General features: G+C 44.3%; 1 protein-coding gene across 2 annotated transcripts in view; it reads right to left on the bottom strand.

Moving 5' to 3' along the window:
- The window catches only part of LOC117348099 (tropomodulin-3-like), a 73,777-nt gene that overhangs the window by 5,356 nt on the left and 41,822 nt on the right, over nucleotides 1-26,599 (bottom strand). For both annotated transcript variants that reach the window (XM_033919787.1, XM_033919788.1), the window contains exons 6-9: nucleotides 24,646-24,776; nucleotides 16,525-16,632; nucleotides 10,832-10,975; nucleotides 2,247-2,391 (exon numbers count right to left, since the gene is read on the bottom strand). In XM_033919787.1, the coding sequence (XP_033775678.1) occupies nucleotides 2,247-2,391; nucleotides 10,832-10,975; nucleotides 16,525-16,632; nucleotides 24,646-24,776 (528 nt within the window). The remainder of the gene's footprint in view (nucleotides 1-2,246; nucleotides 2,392-10,831; nucleotides 10,976-16,524; nucleotides 16,633-24,645; nucleotides 24,777-26,599) is intronic.

Here is a 26,599-nt window from a genome sequence, read left to right as displayed (position 1 = left end):
ACTCCTTTCAGTTTTGCCCACTACATTGCCACTCCTTCCAGCCGTTCCCATCCAGACAACAATTCTTTGATGTAATTCCCCATCCGAACAAAGTTAGTTTTTTAAATGTCTAGAACCTTTGCTTTTGAATGAGCCCTCTCTATACCCATCTTATATCAAAAACTGTACCATGCAGTGATTTACACATTATATACTGGTACTTATGTACCTGGGGCAATGGAGGGTTAGGTGAATGGCACAGAGTCACAAGAAGTTGCAGTGGAAATCAAATCTAGTTCCCTAGGATCCCAGGCCACTGTACTAGGGTAAGAAACTACAGTACATTAAAAAGCCAATCTGTCAGATTCATTTCCCCCCTGATTTTCCCTTAAGACAAATCTGATAGTTCCTTTATTGAGACAAATGCATTGATTACTGATTATAGCAAGAATACAATTTATGATTCTCTGTTTCTCATAAAATGTTACATGGTTTAGAGCAGTGGTCTCAAACCCACGGCCCAGGGGCCACATGTGGCCCGTTAGGTACTATTTTGAGGCCCTCGGTATGTTTATCATAATCAAAAAGTAAAATAAAACAGTTTCTTGATCATATGTCTCTTTAGTTATAAATGACAATATTATTAACACTTTGCCAAAAGGAAAGATTTATAAACTATAAACAGTTTTACCTCATGCAAAATTGTTATTTCTTTAATAAGACATTAACTTTTTTTCTGAGGCCCTCCAAGTACCTACAAATCCAAAATGTGGCCCTACAAAGGGTTTGAGTTTGAGACCACTGGTTTAGAGCTAGATTACTTATCTGAAACTATGAGTGTCTTATTTGATTCATTCTGTTTATGCTAATAAAGTGGATCATCTGCAACTTCTTGATTCTAGCTTGAAAATAATATGTAAAAGACCATTCAAAGGAAAGGCACCAGAATATTGGGATGCTTTACCTGAAGGCAGCTATTTGAAATTTCAGAAGTTTTTGTAAATGTGATTTTCTAAATACTTAAAAGGGTCTTTGAAATTATACATAAATAGATTTTGTTCTTAATAATGCTATATTAATTGTAAACTGCTTAGGGCTAAACAATACAGGATTATATTGTAATGATCAGCATTTATCAGGAATCTGCAGGACAATCATGATATACAGCCCTACCTGAAATTACTCTACCCTCTGTCCAATCCTTTTTGAATCTGCAGCTGGCACAAATATTTCCTTGAAAACATTCCTGTGTCATTCTTTGTGCAAAACATTTCATAACATCTGCTTTGATCCCACCAATCTGCTTCAGTATTAAATTACTATAATTTCTAGTTCAGAGGTCTACGAAGGGAAAAATTCTTTAGAGGGTGAGGAGGGGGAGGCAAAGTGAATTGCCAGCTCTTGTTCTAGTGCTTTATTTTGCAGCATTTAGCAAATATTCCAAAGTTAAAATTTCCAAATGCAAATAACATTTATCTGCATTTTTTTTAAACCTTCTCGCTCTTTCTTGGTCTTTTCTTAGCTCCAAGCTGTCTTCTAAGGTAAGCACTCAAATGTTCCCAACATAGGAGCCAGCTCCGTGGATGCTTGAGCACTCCCAAATATGAGGCAAATTCCAGGGAGGGGTAATTTCCATTGGTTGTAGCATCCACAATCATTTTGAAAAGTTGGCTCCTATAGTTCTCACTGTTCTCTTCTTCTTTGTGACTCTGTGCAGCGTTATGTGCGTCTGGTAGCGCTATAGAAATAAATAGTAGTAGTAATAGTCTACTCCATTCATACCCCTCCACTTTGTGAAAAGAGATTATTATGGAGACTAGCTTTGCTCTATCTGCTCCAAGGCCACTCCTTCCTTCCTGTTCTCTACATGCAGCCTTGGAGGAGACAAACTGGAGCAGAAGGCTGTTCTCTGGGAGACTGTCCTATAGAAATGGGGCAACACACTCATGAAACTAATCACAACCAATGCACATGGTTGAGATAGCTCCAGGCCCAGGAGAACAGGCTGAGCAGTGAAAAGTAAAACCTGGACAGGCTCTGCCTGTCCTCCATGACCTGGAACCATCTGGTAACTCACAATCTACAGCATTTCTATTTTATGGTACTCTAATATATTCTAGTTTTTAGCAGCCTCATAACTACTTCTCTATTCTGATTTCCCATGAAAACTATATTGCTTTTTAACCAAGGTAAATATCAAAGAAAGCAACAAAGAGCCTCACTCTTCACAGCTATTCATTAATCCACTTTCCATTTGTGTGGCTTACCCAAGTCATTATTCTTTGTTATAGCAGCTGCTGCTCTGGCTCGTGGTCCCTGCTGAGTAAAGTGGTATCCAAACTTGTAGATTGATAAATTTTCTTCAAGCAGTCGTGCTATTTCCATTTCTACAACGGTTCCCAACTGCTGCCTCTGATGAGATTCAAAAAATATTTAGAAAAATATTAATAAAAAAATATGCTTTGTCTTAGTCCATATAAATCAAAAGACAAATGGTGAACCTAGGCATGAGGCATTAAAGGAAAAAAAAAGACATACCAGAAACTTGCAAAAATTCCTTTTGAACTAACAGAACCTTGATTTCTTATGGTGGTTTAGCATAACAAGTTTTGAACTGAAAATAAATCCAAGTTTCCTGAAATTCATTGTCCATTCTGTTCCTTATCCATGTGTTGACTTTCAGAAACTGAGAAATTAAATTTGAAAAACAACTGAAGGCTAATAAGAACATAAGAATTGCCAACTCCGGATCAGACCTTAGGTCCATCAAGTCCGGCGATCCGCACACGCGGAGGACCCGCCAGGTGTAATGAGGAGGTGGGTGTGTAATATCTTACGGCAATGAAAACATTTGAACACTAAGGGCCTGTTTTACAAAGCCGCGCTAGCGGCTGCAGCGCGGTAACAGCCCCAAAGCCCATAGAGATTTAAAAGGCTCGGGGCTGTTGTTGTGCGCCTTTGTAAAACAGGCTCTAGGTATTACTGCTGAAGCTGATTTAAAATGGTTTATTATAGATATTCAAAAATAATTTATAGATATTTAAATAATTAATTTGAATGTGTTATTACACTTAGTGCTTTGAAAAGTGAGAGGATTCTCTATTCTGGAGCATTACATTATATGCAAAAGATATGCAATGAGGCTTTTTCCAGCTTTGCCTCATGGGAAGAGCCTATACCCAGCAGCAGGCTCTGGCATATTGCTCTTTACGTCTCCCCTTACTTGGTGATGGAGTGTATACCCAATTACAGGTAAACTGGAAAAAAGAGACCTACTCTCAATTCTTAGAACTGTCTTGAACCTGCGGCCTTTCAAGTTTGCACTGCTTAATTAATATTAATTAGGCACACTAATAAATTCTAGGGAATTTAATGAATAGCAGAGGATGGCAATCAGTCCAATTCACTTTAACTGCCATCTACAAGGATGTATCTGTGAAACCGCCAATGTCCATCTAATAAGAAGATCTGTTGTCCAGGATTACCCCGTTACAGGTGCCATATACAGAATTTGGAGGTTAGTGTGTACATTTCTATATACTGTCATGTTGGAGTGGTAATGGTTACACAGCCATGTGCTAATCATTTTCACATGCTAATTTCCACTGCTTATTGCTCTTCAGTATAAGATAGAAACATAGATTATGACGGCAGAAAAGGGCCATAGCCCATCAAGTCTGCCCACGCTAATGACCCACCCTCAGAACTTCACCCCGCTAGAGATCCCACATGCATAGCCCATTTCTTTTTAAAATCTAGCACGCTGCTGGCCTTAATCACCTGCAGTGGAAGTTCATTCCAATGATCGACCACCCTTTCGGTGAAGAAATACTTCCTGGCGTCACCATGAAATTGCCCGCCCTTGATTTTCAGCGGATGTCCTCTTGTGGTCGAAGGTCCTTTAAGAAAGAAGATATCATCTTCCACCTCGATGCGGCCCGTGATATATTTAAACGTCTCAATCATGTCCCCCCTCTCTCTACGTTCCTCGAGCGAGTATAGCTGCAATTTATTCAGTCTTTCCTCATATGGGAGGTTCTTGAGTCCCAAGACCATCCTGGTGGCCATTCATTGAACCAACTCAATTCTCCGCACATCTTTTTGATAATGTGGTCTCCAGAATTGAGCACAATATTCCAGATGAGGTTTCACCATGGATCTGTACAAGGGCATTATGACTTCGGGCCTCAGGCTGACGAAACCTCTACGGATGCATCCTACCATTTGTCTAGCCTTGGATGCAGCTTTCTCCACCTGATTGGCAGTTTTCATGTCTTCACTAATGATCACTCCTAAATCACGTTCTGCCTTAGTCCTAGCTAAGGTCTCACCATTTAGAGTATAAGTTCTGCATGGGTTTCTGCTGCCAAGGTGCATGACCTTACATTTTTTAGCATTGAAGCCTAGCTGCCAAGTCGAGGACCAATGTTCCAATAAGAGTAGGTCCTGCTCCATACTGTCGGGCAAAGCGCTGTTACCTACTTTGTTGCATAGTTTGGCGGCGTCGGCAAATAATGTTATTTTACCTTGAAGCCCCTGAGTCAGGTCTCTTATGTATATGTTGAAAAGGATTGGTCCCAAGACCGAGCCCTGTGGCACTCCACTGGTTACTTCTGATGTATTGGAGGGGGTACCATTAATCACTACCCTCTGGAGTCTACCGCTTAACCAGCCATTGACCCATGTCGTCAATGTTGCTCCCAGTCCCATCGACGTCATCTTGCTCAACAATCTGCGGTGCGGGACGCTATCAAAAGCTTTGCTGAAGTCCAAGTATACGACATCCAGAGACTCCCCATATCCAGTTTCCTTGTTACCCAGTCAAAGAAGCTGATTAGATTGGATTGGCAGGACCTTCCCTTTGTGAATCCATGCTGGTGGGGATCCTGTAGATTCTCCTCGATCAGGATCGTATCTAATTTGTGTTTAATAAGTCTTTCCATGAGTTTACTCACTATTGAGGTGAGACTCACCGGTCTGTAATTCGCAGCCTCCGTCCTGCAACCCTTTTTGTGCATTGGAATGACGTTAGCCATTTTCCAGTCCAAGGGGACTTTTCCGGTACTCAGGGAAAGATTGAAGAGCATGGATAGCGGTTCCGCCAGGACATCACACAACTCCCTAAGAATCCTGGGGTGTAGATTGTCCGGTCCCATGGCTTTGTTCACCTTGAGTCTTGATAGTTCGCAGTAGACGCTGCTGGGTGTAAACTCGAAATTTTGAAACGGGTCTTCCGAGGTTTGCCTTGCCTGCAGCTGTGGACCTGGTGCCTCACAGGTAAAGACTGAGCAGAAGTATTCATTTAGTAGTTTGGCTTTATCAGAATCCGATTCTGCATAATTCTCGTCTGTTATCCTGAGGCGTACTATCCCATCTGTGTTTCGTTTCCTATCGCTAATGTATCTGAAGAAGGATTTATCACCTTTTTAATGTTTTTTGCTAGATGTTCTTCTGTTTGAATGTTGGCCTCTCTGACTGCCGCTTTGACTGCTTTAGACCTGGTCAGATAGTCTTCTTTTGCCACCCTGTTTTCTGTTTGCTTGTAGGAAATAAAAGCTTTTTTCTTTTCCTTAACAAGATCCGAGATCTCTGCAGTGAACCACTGGGGCTTGTTCTTCCTCCGTCGTTTGCTTACTGTTTTTGTATAGCGGTTTGTTGCCTCATGCAAGGTGCATTTCAGGGTTGACCACATAGCCTCTACATTATTGGTTTCATCTTGGTTTTGTAGTGCCCGATGGACGAAGTCTCCCATGCGTTTAAAGTCAATGCCCCGAAAGTCGAGAACCTTTGTTGCTGTGTTTGATCTAGTGAAGCCTTTCTTGATGTTGAACCATACCATGTTGTTGTTGCTGGAGGCTAGCATATCGCCTACTGAAACTTCTGGAACGCTTTCTCCGTTGGTGAGTATCAGGTCCAGTGTCGCCTGATCTCTAGTGTGCTACAGTACCATTTGTTTGAGTCGCGCTCCCTTTATGGAGGTTAAAAGCCTTCTGCTGCCGCTGATAGTAGCGGAAAGTGTGTTCCAATCAGCGTCGGGCATACTGAAGTCCCCTAGCAGTACCGTGTCCCCTCGTAAAATGATGTTCTCTATGTCTTGGATTAATTCCATCTCCTTGTCTTCCTGTTGTTTTGGAGGTCTGTATACCACACCAAGATACAGGCATTTTTCGTTTCCTCTGGCCAGGTTCACCCAGAGTGATTCCCCGGTGTACTTGACATCCGTGATTCTGGTAACTTTGATGTCATCTCTAGTGTATAGTGCTACCCCACCCCCTATCCTGCCCTCTCTGTCTCGACGAAGTAAGTTGTAACCTGGTATAGCCATATCCCACCCATGTGAGTCCATGAACCAAGTCTCAGATATCGCTATTACATCGAGGTCAGCGTTCATTATTTCTGTCTCCAATTCTAGAATTTTATTGCCTAAGCTGTGTGCATTAACATACATAGCCCTCCATACTTTATGTTTGCTAAGACCCTGTGTAGAATTTCTCACCTGAGTTTGAATGGCTCTTATAGTATGGTTTTTACTGTGTGTACTTACCTCGGTCTCAGAAATGGAGTGTCGACTCACCTCTCCTGGAAAATTACTTATTGCGCTGGTACATGAGTGGGTACCCTGCCCCAACTTACCTAGTTTAAAGCTCTTCGAAGTAGGCAGGCTAGTCGATGTCCGAAGACGATTCTTGCCTCTTCTGGTCAGGTGGAGTCCGTCTGGTCCCTGCAGTCCCTGTATGTGCCTCTCCATGGTCCATGAAGCCGAAGTTCATCTCCCTGCACCAATTCAATGTAGCCACTCGTATCGTCCTCTAGGATATCGCTCCTCCCTGGCTCTTTCCCTTGTCTCATACAGGGAGGATCGAGAAGACCACCTGGCGCTCCCATACTGCCTCAGCTTCTCACCCAGGGCTCCAAAGTCCTTAGGTATATTCTCTGGGGTGTTCCTGGCAGTGTCGTTCGTTCCAACGTGAATAAGGAGCATGGGGAAGTAGTCCTTGGGCTTGATGAGTTGATCCAGGCAGGCGGTTACATCTCGGATCTTGGCCCCTGGCAGACAGCAAACTTCTCTCGACTGCATGTCCGGTCTGCAGATTGGTCCCTCGGTGCCCCTCAGCAGGGAGTCCCCAATGACTACCACGCTGTGCTTCTTTGAGGTGGAGCTGAGGCAGTTGTCTCCGGAACTGGGACCGTCTGTAGGATGGACCTCCTGTGCCTCACTTGCAGGTCCTTCCTGTAGTATCTGGAATCTGTTCCTCAAGGTTATTAGTGGGGTCGATGTAAGACTGCTCTGTTTGCAAGAGAAGGGGACAGGAGAAGAAGAAGAAGAGGAAGGTCTTCCGTGTTTTCTTGTGAAGGAGGTTACCAGCTGCCAGGAGTCAGCGTCCCCATCCTCTTCCTGCACCCCAATCGTTGGTGTCAAAGTTGTAGGTTTGGTCGGTTTGGGCGTCTCGAGGATGGTCTTGCCTGGCTCCTGCTCGGTGATCTGGGACAGCTCCTGGATGATTCCATCGATGAAGGCCTCGTCCTCCCTGATGCTTCTCAAGCGCTTCATCTCCTCTCTTAGGCTCCTCAGCTCTCGCAAGATGTCTCCGTCTAGCTGGTCTATCTCTTCCGTCTGTGTGGAGACTGTGGTTATCTGCTTGGGGATGGCCTCGGTCTGTACAGAGACCTCTGCCCTCTGTCCTGGCTCTCCCTCCGTCTGTACGTGGACCGAGGCCATCCCCTGGATCCCTTTGGTGACTGGTCTGCCGGACTTGATTGTAGTCTTGGCGTTCCTAGTTCTTCCTGCCATTTTTAAAGGTTTTTTTTTTAAGATAGCTTGAAAGTGTGAGTGAGAGTGTGAGGGATAATTTGAAAGTGTGAGAGTGGGAGGGATAGAGTAACTGGTAGGTTCTGCCTGTTGTCTGTTTTGAGTGGACTGTCTGCTTGTTGGCTAGCTAGAAGGGTATGAGTTTGATAGAAAAGATAGTCTAAAAGTTGATTAGCTAGTTGTATGTGCCTGGTATGTGTGGAGTCCTTTACCTTGGTGGTTATTCGGAGCCCTCCCTTGAGGCCCTTCGCAAAGGCGCTCTCGCTAAGGCGAGCGCCTTTGCCGCTCGCCTTTGCCGCGCACCAAAGGCTACGCGCCGTTGGCTCCTCCCCTTTTATGGGGGGAGTTCAGCTGGTGACATTGGGGGGTAGGCGGAGTTATCTCTCGCCTCTACCCCTCGACTCCGCTCGATCCGCTCCCTCTGTTCTGCTTCCCCTCTGCCTGTTCTGCTCTGCTTTTTCCTCTCCGCTGTTGTGTCTCTGCTCAATCTGCCTCTCTCCGCTGCTATCTGCTCTCTCCTCTCCGCTCTCAGCTGTTGACTCTCTCTGCTCAATCTAGGGAGGCTGCTTGAAAAAGATACGGTGGCAAAGACAGCAGCGGCAGGGTCCGGCAGTGGTGTTTAAAAAGGTGCTGCGGCACGGGGATTGTTGTTTTGTTTTTTTTTTTTTGGGGGGGGGGCAGCGTTTAAAAAGGTGGTGCAGCTGGTTTGCAGCTGTACAGGGGATACAAATTTTGCATCTTTGCTTCATAAGACACACAAAGATTTCCATGGGGAAAAAAGTGCATCTTAAGGAGCAAAAAATACGGTAGCTATTTCTTCATTAATCAATGCAGTGGCAACTTTCAGTTCAGTTGTAAAAACAGATGGTGTTTTAGCAACATTGCAAGATCAGTTTTAAAAGGTAAATGATGAGTCTTCTGAGTCACAGAAAGTACACGCTGCCCTAATAAAAGATAAAACACAAATAGAAGTATAGAGAATTTGGAAAACTCCATCAGATTTTTAAATTTGAAGTTTTTGAATTTCCCCAAATCATCTCAAATATTCTTCTAATAATTTATTTAAAAATAATTTGAGGAAATTCTTACATTACCCAAAGAAGCTATTCCACCAGCTACTAAGATGCATTATATAGCTACAAAAAACTAAAGTTTCATCTGTGCAAGAGAATAAATCAGGAGCCATTCAAATTTTAAGCATTAAACAGATATCTTAGGATAGCCTGGATTTGACTACATTTTCTGGAAAAATCTGATACGGAAACTGACTAGTGAAATCCTTCTAGTGACCTTTGTTTTTCCATAGGAACGTGATCATATTCTAAAACTATACTTTTGTCACAGACAGAAACTTTTCACGGACCAAAAGATATGGATATTTCCCGATTTGACAAAGAATACACAGAAGCGAAGAAAAAAAAATTCTGCAGATGAGGCAACAGGTGGTTTTACTTGGGGCCAAATTCATGTTAACATTTCCTTGTAAATGTTGTGTGACTCATGGATTATTTATTTATATTTTGTATTTATATACCACTTATAGCCTAAGTGGATTACATTCAGGAACTCAAGCATTTGTCCCTATCTGTCCTGGTGGGCTCAAACTCTACCTAATATATCTGGGGCAATGGGGGATTAAGGGGTCCTTTTACTAAGGCGTGCTAGCCGATTTAGTGCATGCTAAATGCTAACCCGTCCATTATATTCTATGGACAGATTAGCGTTTAGCGTGTGCTAAATCGGCTAGTACGCCTTAGTAAAAGAAAGGGTGACTTGCTCAGGGTCACAAGGAGCAGTATGAGATTTGAACCCTGATCAGTTACAATTTTTTCTTGTTGCAAAGAAGATAGGTACTCCAACGCTGGGTAGTGAAATGCTGTAAAAATGATAATTTAGCTATACTTCTCTTTACTTTAGTGATTATTATCTTTATATAGATTACCCTAACTTCAGGGATATTTTTCTTTTTTTGGATCCCCCAGTATAGTGGTCTGACATAGCACTATGTTTTTCCTTTTGTTTAATATCTGGGAAGTGATTTCTAAGATATGCTTTCTTTCTCAAGTGCAATATTTGTGTTTCTTTTTTGAAAATTTGAAAAGCAAATAAAAAAAGATGGTGCCACAGTTGTGCACATTGCCTTTTACTAAAGAGAGGCTTTTCTTGTACCAATCTCTGGATCCCACAGCTAATCACTAGGGATGTTCATTTGTTTGAAACATTTCCTGTGTCATTTTATTGCCTGAAGAGACAGGGAAAAAAATATGAAACATGAAATTTAAAGACGCAGCTTTTCATAGATGCCTTTTTAAAACGATTTCCGCTAAAACTGAGCCCTGCTATTCCTTCTATTGTATTTTCTTGAGGATTGTATGTAATTTTACTTTTATTAAATGACTATTTTACTATGTATTTGTTTTTATTTTTTCGTTATTTTAACACTGTGTATGTAAACCATTTAGCTTTAGACGGTATAGAAATTTTTTAAATATATAAATAAATTTTGTCTTATACCATCATGAAGAGCATGTGTACTACTACTGATATTGCTCCTGAAAACAAACAAGAACACCCTCCAGAAAACAAAATTTCCCACAAATATTTGGGCCGCACACACCTGCTAATCAGTCTAAACCAGGGAGAGGCAATTCCAGTCCTCGAGAGCCACAGGCAGGCCAGGTTTTCAGGATATCGGCAAAGAATATGTATGAGATGGATTTGCATGCACTGCCTCCTTGAGATGCAAATCCATCTCATGCATATTTATTGTGGATATCCTGAAAACCTGACCTGCCTGTGGCTCTTGAGGACCGGAATTGCCTACCCCTGCTCTAGACAATACAGCTCTGTCGTTGGCTAGCAAAAGAATATTGGTATTATACAAATGTTCCTTGATTTTCTCAGTTTGAAAAAAAGTGAAATTAAACACCACTGTGTTAATAACAGGTCTCCTGAGAAAAGCTGTTCCAGATAGCTACATTTGTAAAACGATTGCACAGTAAAAGTCATAATTATATTGTATTCTAGAATTCACAGCCTTACCTGATTATCAATTTTAATTTCTGTCAGACTTTCATTCTCTTTCAGTGCTTCTACCAGTGCCAGAATACCAACTCCTGTGATGAAATTGGATTCTACATTCAGACTCTTCAGTGTTCGGTTCACTCTCAGCATGTCAGCAAAAGCCTTGAATACACATAAATTTTTGGGTTTTTTTTTTTTTTTTTTTAAACTTAAAACCAAGCTAACAAGATCAAAATGTTTAAAAAGCCCAACATATTGACTGGTAATCAGTTTGTGCACTACATTACATTTTTATTACAGCTTATTCTTAGATGATAGTCAGCTGATTCTATTAATGCCTGGGGTCAAACACAATCTAGATACTGGAGTGCTGTTTATAACGTATTATCCACTGCTTAACACCACATAAGTTGAAGTTTAACCCAGAAAAAAATGGAGTTACTTTACATAAGCCAAAGCCAGACGTCACTCATGGTATATCCAGAAGTAGCAAGGTATGTAATTACTTCACTGGGCATCAAGTGAGACAACAAGGCTTCAGGTGTGTTTTTTGCTCCTAGACAGTTTCAACTGTTTATGTATAACATTCTTTTGGGTTGGAAAGAACATGTGGGGCATATAGTTAGCATAGCTCACAAAATTATTTTTAAATTGCCATATGTATACATTTGTGTATATAAATCACCTGTCTGACTCTAATTTCTAGATTACAGCAATTTAATTTTGTTAGATTTGCCCAAGAGGGAAATTCAGCAACTGCAATTGGTTCAGAATACAACTGCACAGTTAGTGGAAGGTTTTGCTAAGCCTGATCCATTTTTGTACTGTTCCTTTGGGTTTTTGCAGCCCAAATGCATGACCTTGCATTTCTTAGCATTAAATTTTAGCTGCCAAATTTAATGCCATTCATACATTCTGGAGTGTTTACTCTATTGAAAGATTAGGTTACTCACCTCTGCTAATCTTCTTTCTTGTAAATAGACTCTGGAAGTTTCACCATAGGGTCTTGTGAGCTCTCTAGCCTTGGCTGCAGGGCTCAATTAATTTTTGTCTCCTCCCTCTAAGGCACATGTTTCAAACACAAGGCCCGCGGGGCAAATCTGGCCAACCTGGCCTTTTTATGTGGCCCGTGGCAATGTTCCCGACCTTCCCCTTTGAGCCCAGCGTGTCCTCCCCTCCGCACCGGTCCGCCGCTGCAGCACTGGAAAATCCACCGGCCTCAGCAGTGCTGTTCGTGGCTCCCCCTCCTGCCCTGTCCACCGCGGTCCACCAGGGCAGAAACAGGAAGTTGCACATCATTGGACAGACCGTGGCAGGCAAAAAGCAGGAGGAGCCGCCACGCACAGCACTCCCGAATCGCCGAGGCCCGCAGATTCCCTGGCCTGGCAACAACATCGGATCGGCAAGGGAGGAAAAGGCACGACGGGCTGTGAAGAGAGCGAGATGAAGGGAGGGAGGTTGGACCTGGGGTAGTGTGGAGAAAGAGGGAGAACCATTGGGAAGAGAAAGGGAGAAATGGTGAACCTGGGGGGAGGGAGGGAGGCAGGTAGACAGGGGGGATAGATGGGATGGAGGGCAGTTGGGAAGAGAAAGGGAGAGAAGTTCAATCTGGAGATAGAAGGGGATGGAGAAATGTTAGGCCTGGGGGTGGAAGGGAGAGAGATATGCAGCATCTTTTTTTTTTCTTTCCATATCATTGTTCAGCATCAAGGGGGAAGAAGAACAACAGAAAAGAGATGGAGCAAAATGTTGGACCAAGAGAAGAGAGGAGGAGAGATAGAAGGAAATAGGAGGCTGGGAAAGGAGTGAGATGGGAAATGGGAGAGCTACAGAATAAGAGAAGATGGAAAATTGATAGCAGAAAATTTAAAAAGGAAAAGGATGAGAAAGAGGGCGAGATTTAAGTGGACAGAAGCAGAAAAGAAAAATGGAGAAAAGTTGAAAGGGAAAAATCAATATGTTGGAGACAGGGACTGGAGCAAGAGAGAAGAGGAGAAAAAAAATGGACAGCAGACACTGGAAAGAGAATTAGAAGATAGACAAAATCAGAAAGAGAAACTGGGACCAAAAGCAAAATGACCAGACAACAAAAGGTAGAAAAAATAATTTTATTTTCTATTTTGTGATTACAATATGTCAGATTTGAAATATGTATCCTGCCAGAGTTGGTGTTAGACAGCAAGCGTGAACTAGGACCTAAAAGAGAGGAAAAATCTTTTTTATTTATTTTGTAGCCAGCGTGGGGTTGGAGAGGTTACATCCCTATACTTCTACTAAGACTAACCCCCCTCCTTTGCTGGTGTGCAGCGTGTTTTGGCGCCGGCGATTGATCCGACGCTCACAGATGTCCTGTGAGCATCGGAGCCGCCACCGGCAATAGCAAAGGAGGGGGTAAGTATCTTAATAAAAAAATCCAGCCCATGGCTTAGCCTGCATTTTAGATTTCAGTCCCTTATGTGATTTGAGTCTATTCTAGCACCCATTAATGTAATGGGCTATAACACTAGTGTTTTATAAACCTTTTAAACCTTTTAAAGGTGATATTGCCCAAGTAACCAATAGAATTTGGAATGGTTTAACAATAATGGAGAACTGGGCATGTCAAATTAAACTAAAATTTTAATAGGGGAAAAAAATTATGGTGATACATAGTAATTTTAGTCAGCTAACTAGTAAGGAACTTATTAAAGGTATTCCCTACAAATCAGAAAATTAATTAAAAATCCTAGGAGTCAAAATTTACAATATACTATCTTTTGAACATCAAGTGAAACAGGTGTCAAATAGGGTGTTCAAAGTTCTCTGGAAATTGAGAAAAATTAAATCTTATTTTGACTGACTCTACTGTCTTTCAATTAATAGTACAATCCTTGATATTAACACATTTGGATTATTGTAATTTGATATACAACTTTTACAAAATACAGCAGCAAGATTGTTCTGCCCAATAACATGATTTGAATAATGACCAGACAACAAAAGGTAGAAAAATAATTTTATTTTCTCTTTTGCGATTACAATGTCAGATTTGAAATGTGTATGCTGCCAGAGCCGGTGTTGTAACCCTATACTTCTACTAAGACTAAGGGGTACTTGTATTAAGGTGCGCATTTAGCTTGCACTAAATTGGTTAGTATACCTTAATAAAAAGACCCCTAAGTATCTTAATAAAAAATTTGGCCCATGACATAGCCTAAGTTTTAGATTTCAGCCCCTTATGTAATTGTGTTTGACACCCCTGCCTTAGAGGGAGGAGACAAAAATTAATTAAGCCCTGCAGCCAAGGCTAGAGTGGTTACAAGAACCTATGGCAGGGGTGTCAGGATTTCCCCAATGAATATGCATGAGATCTATTAGCATACAATGAAAGAAGTGCATGCAAATAGATCTCATGCATATTCATTGAGGAAATCTTGGAAACCCAACTGGATTGCGGCCCTCGAGGAGGGTCTTTGACACCCATGCCCTATGGTAAAGCTTCCAGAGTTTATTGTACAAGAATGCAGATTTTCGTATCATTTGCAAAGAGGCAAATTTTACCCAATGGCTCTTCAGCAATATTGCTTACAAAAATGTTAAGAACAGGCCCAAGAACTGAACCTTGAAGCACACCACTAGTAACTACCCCTTCCTCAGAGGAATCTCCATTGACAGCTACCTTCTGTTGCCTTTCACTTATCCAGTTCCTGACCCAGTCTGTCACTTTGAAGTCCATACCAAGGACACTCAGTTTATTTGACGCCTGTGTGGAACTCTATCAAAGGCTTTACGAAAATCTAAATACACCACATCTAGCACACTTTCTCTATCCAATTCTCTGATCACCCAGTCAAAGAAACTCTAGTGAATCCATTTTGCCTTGGGTCCTGTAATCCACTAAGTGATGACTAGTGACTGACTTAGGGCATATGGTTATGGGGTTCTTTCACAGCAACTGCAGCCAAAGCTGACCAGAAGAGCAGAGTACTGGAGCCAGAAGACAAAACTACTCCCCTTCACATGGCATTGCACTCCATGCTGCCCTTAAGCCAGCAAGCTGACCCCTATATTTCATTTTCTAATGAAAAGCATTAGTTGCTGCAGCATATAGCTCTTTTTTCATCTATAATGCCATGTAACTATTTCTCCATGATTGTAATGATGGATTACTTACAACAGCACACAAAGAACAGTGGGAATAGACAATCAACACTCCACAATAGTAAAAAATATAAAAAAACAAACTTGTTTATTCCAAAACAAAAGGACAAATATTAGTGTTTGATTTTTTTCTGCGTTGGTTTGATTTTGACTTATATTAACATAAGACTTGTTCACCTGTGTATTACAACATTACAGTGACCCCTGATGCAGGCGTTTTGATTTGTCAAAACACAGTATTGTGTCGGGTCCATAGTTGATGTTTCCAAAAAGTCTTTGACAAGGTGCCTCACGAACGTCTACTCCGGAAACTGAAGAATCATGGGGTGGATGGAGACGTACATAGATGGATCAGAAACTGGTTGGCAGGTAGGAAACAGAGGGTAGGAGTGAAGGGCCACTACTCGGACTGGATGAGGGTCACGAGTGGTGTTCCGCAGGGCTCGGTGCTCGGGCTGCTGCTATTTAATATATTCATAAATGATCTAGAAACAGGGACGAAGTGTGAGATTATAAAATTTGCGGACGATACAAAAATATTTAGTGGAGCTGGAACTAAAGAGGAATGCGAAGAATTGCAAAGGGACTTGAACAAACTGGGGGAATGGGCGGCAAGATGGCAGATGAAGTTCAACGTTGAGAAATGTAAAGTATTGCATGTGGGAAGCAGAAACCCAAGGTATACGATGGGAGGGATGTTATTGACTGAGAGTACCCAAGAAAGGGACTTGGGGGTAATGGTGGACATGACAATGAAGCCGACGGCACAGTGCGCTGCGGCTGCTAAGAAAGCAAATAGAATGCTAGGTATAATCAAGAAGGGTATTACAACCAGGACAAAAGAAGTTATCCTGCCGTTGTATCGTGCGATGGTGCGCCCGCATCTGGAATACTGCGTCCAATATTGGTCGCCGTACCTTAAGAAGGATATGGCGTTACTCGAGAGGGTTCAGAGGAGAGCGACACGTCTGATAAAAGGGATGGAAAACCTTTCATACGCTGAGAGATTGGAGAAACTGGGTCTCTTTTCCCTGGAGAAGAGGAGACTTAGAGGGGATATGATAAAGACTTATAAGATCATGAAGGGCATAGAGAGAGTAGAGAGGGACAGATTCTTCAAACTTTCTAAAAATAAAAGAACAAGAGGGCACTCGGAAAAGTTGAAAGGGGACAGATTCAAAACGAATGCTAGGAAGTTCTTCTTTACCCAACGAGTGGTGGACAACTGGAATGCGCTTCCAGAGGGCGTAATAGGGCAGAGTACAGTACTGGGGTTTAAGAAAGGATTGGACAATTTCCTGCTGGAAAAGGGGATAGAAGGGTATAAATAGAGGATTACTGTACAGGTCCTGGACCTGTTGGGCCGCCGCGTGAGCGGACTTCTGGGCATGATGGACCTCAGGTCTGACCCAGGAGAGGCATTGCTTATGTTCTTATGTCCTTTTGTTTTGGAATAAACAAGTTTGTTTTTTATATTTTTTTACTATTGTGGAGTGTTCATTGTCCGCTCCCACTGTTCTTTGTGTGATTTTGAACCCATGCGTTTTTGTCCTGTTGGACTCTTTACTTACAACAGCGACAGGATCGTTACTTCGAGTTGCTGCAAGGCTGAATGTCTTCACATAGGAGTTCTTTTCCAAAGCTTTTGCATAATCTTTCAGTGTTGGAATGGGAATACTCTCAAATATAAAAAAGCAACAATTAATTCTCTTTAGTCTTTCTACTAAATCAAAATATTCTCTTCTCAGCTTTCTCTCTCATAAATCTTGCATTCGCTATAGATTTTTTTCTGAAGTGCACATAGTGGTAGAGAAATAAGGAAAAGTTATTGCTTTACTGCAGGGGTAGGGAACTTCGGTCCTCAAGAGCCATATTCCAGTCGGGTTTTCAGGATTTCCCCAATGAATATGCATGAGATCTATTTGCATGCACTGCTTTCAATGCATATTCATTGGGGAAATCCTGAAAACCCGACTGGAATTTGGCTCTCGAGGACCGGAGTTCCCTACCCCTGCTTTACTGGAACATTACACTTTACATTTGTGTTCTGTAGAACAGATCCACATTTAGTCAAGCTCTGCAATAAACCAGATATTGTGGCAAGGGCTTTTACCTCTAGAACTCTGTTCCATTCCCACTAATATTCCAGTCACAACCTTTCCCTTAACAGGGTTAAAGGACACGCACTCTGTGATTATTGAAACAAAGACTTGAATTACAAGGAAAATAACTACAGTATTTCATTTGGTCTTTTGCAATATTTTTCCTCCATCCTCGCATTTCAAACAAGTACAGGGGCTCAGGGAGCCCTAGCCAGCCCAAAGACTTGTACCACAGAATACAAACATGCAATATAGTGAGACATCAGATAGGTTGTGGGAAGATAATCTCGACATCAAGGTCAGGATGTACACAATTCCCCCTGCGTTTTACAAAGGCTCTGTCAGATCTTATACTATCCACTAATATTGTCTTTTCCTTTTTCTGTATTTGATATTCATTGTAACCTAGGCCTTCTATTTTGCCCTAAGCAAAAACAATATATCTGCAGTAAATCACATTTCAAGGAAAGTGAACCTTTCTAGCATTCTTTTGCCAACCTGACAATATCTTTTGTGTCCAAGGGCTTCTTTTTTTTTTTTTTTTTGGCATTTTATAGAACACTTTGGAAACAAAATCTCTCATCAGGTTGGCAAGTGAATGTTTAGAAAAGTTCACTTTCCCTTGAACTGCAGATGCAGATCTTGATAAACAGGGCAGGATAATTGTGCTTCCCACTTTTTCTTCCCTTTCTTATACATCTTATTTTTTTTGCTTTTACTTGTATTTGTAAATCACTTGGGTGCTAGATCAAAGAAAAGTGAACTATGAACTTTATAAAATACCTGTATTTACTGCATGTCCAAAGGGAGAGCAGGAATTTAAAAGATAAAAAGCTGTATGTATATGGCAGAAAAAAAGAAGCAAACAGAATTAGGGATAGGTGGTGGCATTCCATAAATTACTCCAAAGGAGACTCCAGGGTCCCACCAACATTAGGTTTTGTTTTTTTTAATAAATGTGATTGGACCGTACTCCTGGAGTCTCTTTTGGAGTAATTTGTGGAAGGCCATAAAGCACAGTTACTTACCGTAACAGGTGTTATCCAGGGACAGCAGGCAGATATTCTTAACGTATGGGTGACATCACCGACGGAGCCCCGGTACGGACCTTTTTAACTAGAAAGTTCTAGTTGGCCGCACCGCGCATGCGCGGGTGCCTTCCCGCCCGACGGAGGAGTGCGTGGTCTCCAGTTAAGATAAGCCAGCTAAGAAGCCAACCCGGGGAGGTGGGTGGGTCGTAAGAATATCTGCCTGCTGTCCCTGGATAACACCTGTTACGGTAAGTAACTGTGCTTTATCCCAGGACAAGCAGGCAGCATATTCTTAACGTATGGGTGACCTCCAAGCTAACAGAGAGGGAGGGGGGATGGTTGGCCATTAGGAAAATAAATTTTGTAACACAGATTGGCCGAAGTGTCCATCCCGTCTGGAGAAGGTATCCAGACAGTAGTGAGTAGTGAACGTATGAACTGAAGACCAAGTGGCCGCCTTGCAGATTTCCTCAATAGGCGTGGAACGGAGGAAAGCCACAGAAGCAGCCATAGCTCTGACCCTGTGGGCCGTGACAGCTCCTTCCAGTGACAGGCCGGCCCGAGTATAACAGAACGCAATACAGGCAGCAAGCCAATTGGACAGCGTTCGTTTAGAGACAGGACGACCCAGACGGGTGGGATCGAAGGTCAGAAAAAGTTGAGGAGAGGATCGGTGAGCCCTGGTACGGTCAAGGTAGTATGCAAGGGCACGTTTACAATCCAGTGTGTGTAACGCCTGTTCCCCAGGATGAGAATGGGGTTTCGGGAAGAAGACAGGCAATACAATAGATTGGTTGAGGTGAAAAGCCGAAACCACCTTGGGAAGGAATTTAGGATGGGTACGCAGAACCACCTTGTCATGGTGAAAAACAGTGAACGGTGGATCGGCGACCAGTGCATGCAGCTCACTGACCCTCCTGGCAGAGGTGATGGCAATGAGGAAAAGCACCTTCCATGTGAGAAGTTTGAGCGAAGTAGTAGCAAGAGGCTCAAAAGGAGGTTTCATGAGGGCAGACAAAACCACATTTAGGTCCCAGACGACAGGAGGAGGCTGTAGAGGTGGTTTGATGTTGAAGAGGCCTCTCATGAAGCGGGAAACCAGAGGGTGAGCCATGAGAGGTTTTCCGAGGATAGGCTCATGAAACGCAGTGATGGCACTGAGGTGGACTCTGATTGAAGTAGACTTGAGACCAGCCTCGGACAGAGAGAGCAGATAGTCCAGAATGGTCTCTACCGCCAATGAGGTGGGATTGTGATGATGCAGGAGGCACCAAGAGGAAAACCGGGTCCACTTCTGATGGTAACATTGGAGCGTGGAGGGTTTCCTGGAGGCATCCAGAATGCGACGGACAGGCTGAGACAGGGTATCTGGAGAGGTCAGCCCGAGAGAAACCAAGCAGTCAGGTGGAGGGAAGACAGATTGGGGTGTAGTAGAGACTGATGCTGCTGTGTAAGCAGAGTAGGAAACACAGGAAGAGGAATGGGCTCCCTGGAGCTGAGCTGGAGCAGGAGGGAGAACCAGTGTTGTCGGGGCCACCGGGGGGCGATGAGAATCATGGTGGCCCTGTCCTTGCGGAGCTTGAACAAGGTCCGCGACATCAGAGGGAGTGGAGGAAAGGCATAGAGGAACCGATCCGTCCAGTCGAGTAGGAATGCATCTGGGGTCAGACGATGCGGAGAGTAGAGTCTGGAACAGAACTGGGGCAGCTGATGGTTGTGAGGAGCTGCAAACAGGTCCACTTGCGGGGTGCCCCAGCGAGCAAAAATGGAGTGGAGAGTAGGAGGGTCCAGGGTCCACTCGTGAGGTTGCAGGATGCGGCTGAGCTGGTCGGCCAGGGAGTTCTGTTCGCCTTGGATATAGACAGCCCTGAGGGACAGATTGTGGGCTATGGCCCAGGTCCAGATTCGGAGGGCCTCCTGACAAAGGGGACGAGATCCGGTGCCGCCTTGCTTGTTGATGTAGTACATGGCGACTTGGTTGTCCGTGCACAGGAGAAGAACCTGAGGGTAGAGGAGATGCTGGAAAGCCTTGAGAGCATAAAACATGGCTCTGAGCTCCAGGAAGTTGATGTGATGTTGACGCTCCTGAGGGGTCCAAAGTCCCTGGGTGCGGAGATCGCCCAAGTGGGCCCCCCATGCATAGGGGGAAGCATCCGTGGTTATGACCATGGAATGAGGAGGCGGATGGAAGAGAAGTCCCCTGGAGAGATTTGAGGAGTTCAACCACCATTGAAGAGATTGCTGAAGAGACGATGTCACAGAGATGGGATGAGAAAGAAGATTCGTGGTCTGTGACCATTGGTTGGCAAGGGTCCATTGAGGTATCCTGAGGTGGAGTCGTGCCAGAGGAGTCACATGGACTGTTGAGGCCATGTGGCCTAGAAGGACCATCATCTGGCGAGCAGGGATGGATGGATGAAGGAGCACCTGCCGGCAAAGGTGAAGTAGCGTCCGGTGCCGGTCGGCAGGAAGGAACGCCCTCATCTGATTGGTATCGAGAACTGCTCCGATGAACTGCAGGCGCTGCGTAGGAAGCAGATGTGACTTGGGATAATTGATCTCGAACCCCAAGAGATGGAGGAAAGAGATGGTTTGATGAATGGCTTGCAGCACAAGCGGAGATGTAGGTGCTTTCACCAACCAATCGTCCAAGTATGGGAACACTTGTAGGTTGTGGGACCTGAGAAAAGCCGCTACCACAATCAGGCACTTGGTGAACACCCTGGGTGATGATGCGAGACCAAAGGGCAGCACCTTGTACTGATAGTGGTGATTTTGTATCTGGAATCGGAGGTAGCGACGCGAAGCCTGATGGATTGGGATGTGAGTGTAGGCCTCCTTGAGGTCCAGGGAACATAGCCAGTCGTGTTGAGATAGAAGAGGATAAAGCGTGGCCAGGGAGAGCATTCTGAACTTTTCTTTGACCAAACACTTGTTGAGGTTCCTGAGGTCTAAGATGGGACGAAGATCTCCCGTTTTCTTGGGTACCAGGAAGTAGCGAGAGTAAAATCCCTGACCCCTTTGGTCTGGAGGAACTTCTTCGATGGCATTGAGGAGGAGGAGGGATTGGACCTCCCTGAGTAGGAGAGGAGTTTGGGAGGAGTGAGAAGCAGACTCTACGGGAGGATGATCTATGGGAAGAGTCTGGAACCTTAGTGAGTATCCGTGGTGGATGATGTTGAGAACCCACAGGTCTGATGTGATGGCCTCCCAGCGTTGGAGAAAGATGGTGAGGCGGCCTCCGATAGGTTGAGGAAGAGGCATCGAAGGGTGGAGACTGGCTATGCCCTGGAGAAAGGAGTCAAAAGGGCTGAGGAGGTTTAGTCTGAGGGAGAGGCTTGGTCGCCTGGTGAGACTGAGAGCGAGCCTGAGTGTGCTGTTGTTGGCGAGGACGGCGAGATTGCTGCTGAGGAGGATTCAGCGGCCTGGCAGAGAATCGACGTTGATAAGAGGACTGAGGCCTGTATGGTCGTGCCGGTGGAGTTTTCTTTTTGGGTTTAATGAGGGTGTCCCATCTGGTCTCATGAGCCGAAAGTTTTTGTGTTGTGGTATCAAGAGACTCCCCAAAAAGTTCGTCACCAAGACAGGGCGCGTTGGCGAGACGGTCCTGGTGGTTTACATCAAGGTCAGACACCCTCAGCCAGGCTAGGCGTCGCATGGCCACAGCCAGTGCGGAGGCTCGTGAAGTAAGCTCGAAGGAGTCGTAAATCGAGCGCACCATAAACTTTCTGAGCTGAAGGAGGTTGGAAATCTGCTGTTGGAAGAGTGGGACCTTACGCTCAGGTATATATTTGTCTAGAGCAGAAAGTTGTTGGACCAGGTGTTTCATATAAAATGAAAAATGAAAGGTGTAATTGTTGGCTCTGTTAGCCAGCATGGCATTCTGGTACAGGCGCTTTCCAAATTTGTCCATTGTCTTTCCCTCTCTGCCAGGAGGGGTGGAGGCATAAACGCTGGAGCCTTGAGATTTTTTGAGAGTGGACTCTACAAGGAGGCTCTCATGGGGCAATTGGGATTTGTCAAATCCCGGAATAGGGATGACCCGGTATAAGCTGTCCAGTTTTTTAGGGGCACCTGGAACAGTCAATGGAGTCTCCAAATTTTTATAAAATGTTTCCCGGAGGATATCATGTACAGGAAGTTTAAGAAACTCCTTGGGAGGTTGGTCGAAGTCCAAAGCTTCTAAAAAGGCCTGGGACTTCTTAGAGTCGGACTCAAGGGGGATGGAGAGAGCCGCTGACATCTCCCGAAGGAACTTCGTGAAGGAGGATTGCTCAGGCTTAGAAGTGGTTTCAGCCATGGAGGGTTCCTCATCTGTAGAAGAGGCATCCTCCTCGGTACCGAGTGGGGATTGTTCCCATAGGTCTGGGTCCCTGATAGCCGGTTCAGTATGGCGGGTTTTAGAAAGGGACTTGCCAGATCGCATGGATACGGTGCCGGGGGATGAAGACCGGCGTCGATCTCTGTCCCTGGAGGAATGGTGCCGATCCCGATCCCGAGACGACCGGCGTCGATCTGGGGCCTGGGAAGGGTCCTCTGCCGAGCAAGTCTGAAGTGCAGGCTGAGCAGATAAGACCGGCATGGATGTATTCAACGGTACCGAGGGGGTGGATACCGGTGGAGCGGTGCGAAGCTCGGGCTGGACCGGTACCGGAAGGAGCGGTGCCAGTAAGGTTGGAAGGAGCTGTTGGAGTTGCTTCTGTAGCTGCTCCTGAAGCTTGTCCTGGAGGATGGCCGAGATTCGGTCCTCCAATGGGGGCACCGGTACCGCTTTAGATTTCTTCGGTACCATAGGTGCTGCTCGACGCTCCGGTGATGAGGAGGCCGATGACGAGGCACTCACCGTGATCGGAGCGGAGCGTTTACGGGAGCGGCGGGACGTCGGAAGAACCGGGGTCACCGCTGTAGCTGGAGGTCGCTCAAGGGAAGTGGAAGGCTTCTTAGCCGGCTTACCTGGCGCTATCGATCCCGAAGGAGGATCAGGTGGTGTCGATGTGGTCGGTGCCGATTTAGGCGGTGCCGTCGACGTCGGGGCCTGATCCATGGTAGAACCGGTACCGAAAAGAATATTTTGCTGTATTTGCCGGTTCTTAAGAGTGCGTTTCTTGAGAGTAGCACAGCGGGTGCAGGTGTCAGCCCGATGCTCTGGACCCAAACACTGAAGGCACCAGTTGTGTGGGTCAGTTAAAGAGATCGGGCGTGCACACCGCTGGCACTTCTTGAAGCCCGGTTGAGGGGGCATGAAGGGAAACACGGCCTCCGCGAAATCAAACCCGGAGGCTTGGATGATTACAACAGGCCCCGCCGGGGCCGGCTGCAAAAATAAGGAAAAAGACACGAAAAGAATTTTTTTTTTTTTTTTTTTTTAGAAGAATGAAGTCGAAAGACAAAAATAGAACCAAAATTGGATCAAAAATCGCGAGCGGGAAGGCAAATTGAGAGTTTTCAACGGCCGTTGAAAAGCACATGCGTCTTCTTCGCTCCGCGGAAACGAAGAAACTGGAGACCACGCACTCCTCCGTCGGGCGGGAAGGCACCCGCGCATGCGCGGTGCGGCCAACTAGAACTTTCTAGTTAAAAAGGTCCGTACCGGGGCTCCGTCGGTGACGTCACCCATACGTTAAGAATATGCTGCCTGCTTGTCCTGGGATAACCTATTCCTGCTCTGTTTTATTTGTGGAATTTTTTTTTTTTAGTAACTTTTTACTGGTCTCGTCCATTGCTGTAGAAAAAGAGCATCCTTCTCTCCCCAACTGTGTAGGAGCAGTTTTAACACCATCCCACTAACATTTGCACTCCCCTCCCCATCTCCTCTTATGCCAGTCCCCCTCACCCCTCTCCTAAGTAATCCATTAATACACCCCTTCAAAAAAAGCAGTCCAGTAACCTCCCCAACTCACCCCTCCACTGGGCTTCAGATTCAAAATGGCACCTTTGACCTCCTAGGAGTAGTCTTGTGATACTACTGCTAGGGGTCAAAGAGCTCAACAGAGCAGGAGCAATTAGGGATAGAATACAGGATAGGTGCTGGGGATAGAATTTGGGGATATTAGATCTAGGGAGAAACTAGACTGTTTTTTGGGGGGGAGCTTGAGGGTGGGTAGTGATACTGATGTGGGAGGAAGTGTCAGAAGGTGGGGGTTTCAGCTGGCCTTTACTTGTGCATTGGTGGATATAGAAGCCTACATAGACATTATTTGGTCTCTACATGTATTCCCCTTGTAAAATGGGAAAAGCACACCCCATCCCACCTTGAAACTTCTTTGTAGTACGGCTCTCCATGAGATATAGATTTCTACTAATCTCCACATGTATATGTTGCTATTTACCTGAAGAGATGTTTTTCAAAGAACCTCCTAAATACTAGGAATATATAATGAACCATACAAGCAATACTATACAGCTATGGTTTGGGGGTTTTCAGTTATGCTGCCCTAATTTGGGAGATTTGCTTCTTTGTCATAAAAGACTCTTGACATTTCCTTTTCCAATTCACTTGAATTGATGTGAATTTGTTTAGGGCAATGAAGGAAAAGTGAACTACTTAAAGAAAAATTACCTTTATATTGTTCAAATTAACCTCTGTCAGGCGAGAATCATTGTCTTTAATCCTCTGTAAAGTCTCTTCTACATTTGTAGGATTAGGTGGTTCATCAGAAATGGGTTTGACCCTTTCACCTCTGACCACATCTGAAATACAGTAGTAATTCTACAATGAATGAACGAACCTTATCCATGATAAATAAAATTTCTTCTGTTATAAAAATTGACATGTCATACCACATAAGTACAATTTAACAGCATCTATAAATATAAATGTGCCCCTAATATAGATTCCAAAACATCCAATTCAGCAAATACTTAGGCATATAGGCAGCGGAATGCTTTTTTGTTTGGAGAGGCCCGCAAGCTCCACCCCAGACCCCGCCCCCCCCCATAATAGTGCTACTGTAATTGTAATACCATTTTTCCCATTCATTTTTCATATATACACACAATATAATCTTATTAACAATACATAATGGTTAACCGCAAAATTAAAACTATGCAAAGCACATTGTATGTTTTTCAACATTCAATACTACCAGAACACCTGGCTTTGGTCACACATGCAGAACATAGATAACCCTAAAAGTACTTATGTTCTTATGCAAGACTCTGCATGCAGTACAACCCCCAGAGAAATAGAAACAAATGCATTTCTTCCTGAACAATGCAAAATACAGACAGCAGATGTAATTTCTCAAAACTGACACAATGCAATCACTAAATTGAAAATAAAATCATTTTCCCTACTTTTGTTGCCTGGTGATTTTGGTTTTCAAACCATCTTTCCCAGTCTCTGGCTGTACTTCCTTCTGTCTGTGCTCTTAACTTTGTATCCAGGGCCACCTTATCCATTTGCTGTTTTTCTCTCCTTCACTTTCTGCCATACATCCATTTTCTAAAGATATATAACACAAAACTGGCCTTTGTAAATGACTAGCCTATGGAGGGTGATCAAAAAGATGTTTATAAAAATACTCAGAGTTGTGAAACTCTGAAGGGAAGGCTGAAAAACCTCCCTTAGGTAAAGAGTTTACCTTCCAGTCATTGTTATTTCATAAAAAATCTTTGATCACCGCCATATGAAGATAGCCCAGTGCCTGTGGCACCTCAGGCAGCGCCTCTCTATCCTGTGCTAACAAACTTGGACAAGCCTGCTGTATTCCCCTGTGCCTTTTAACCCCGCCCCTGGTAAAAAGTGTGCCAGGGTCTGCAGTACCCACAGTAGTCTCTCCTGCCAGTTTTGGAACATCCAACCCTTTTAGAATTGAGGGAAATGCGACTTCTTTAGCACTCTCCAGACCAGTAGAGGTTAACTTTACGATTGGGTATATATCTAATCATGACCAGCAGGTGGAGACTGAAAACAAAACTTTGGGACAGTATATCCTAGCCCCTCCTCTCTATTTCCCTCAGTCTTCTTTCAGTCTCCAGCAGGTGTTGAGTGATCTGTACCCATCTCCCTTGGTAGGGCTGTTGGAATTTGTTTAGGGGTTTATTGTCCCTGTTTTTAGCCGGACGGAGCTTGGACGGACTCTGTTTGGGGGTTCGTCCGACCTCGGGGGTGTCAAACCCGGCGGATCACGAGCGGGGTCCCTCCCCCCACTTCCTCCACCTCCCCATATTTTTTTAGAGGAGCCTCAGCAGTAAGCCTTGCCCCCTAAATCAAGCAAGGCATATTGCTTCGAGAGCCTGTGGAGTCTGTTCTGTAAAAAAAAAAAAAAAAAAAAAAAAAAAAAAATCCTGAGGTAGTGCTGGTCTGGAGGGTTGTATCCCTTTAAGAAAACTGTATTTTACTGTATTTTTTCAACTAACCGGCACTTTTTTACAGCTAGGTCGCGTATGGAGCAATGAGCACTTCTAAAGGGAAAAAGTGCTCATTGTGCTCCAGACGCGAGGCACTCGCGGCCGGCCTGTGCAAGCGGTGTTCAGGCCGGTGCGGTGGAGGAGCTCCGTCGGCAGCGGCT

The sequence above is a fragment of the Geotrypetes seraphini genome, chromosome 14, assembly GCF_902459505.1.
Source record: "Geotrypetes seraphini chromosome 14, aGeoSer1.1, whole genome shotgun sequence".
Taxonomy (NCBI): Eukaryota; Metazoa; Chordata; class Amphibia; order Gymnophiona; family Dermophiidae; genus Geotrypetes; species Geotrypetes seraphini.
This window is presented reverse-complemented; position numbering and strand designations above follow the sequence as displayed.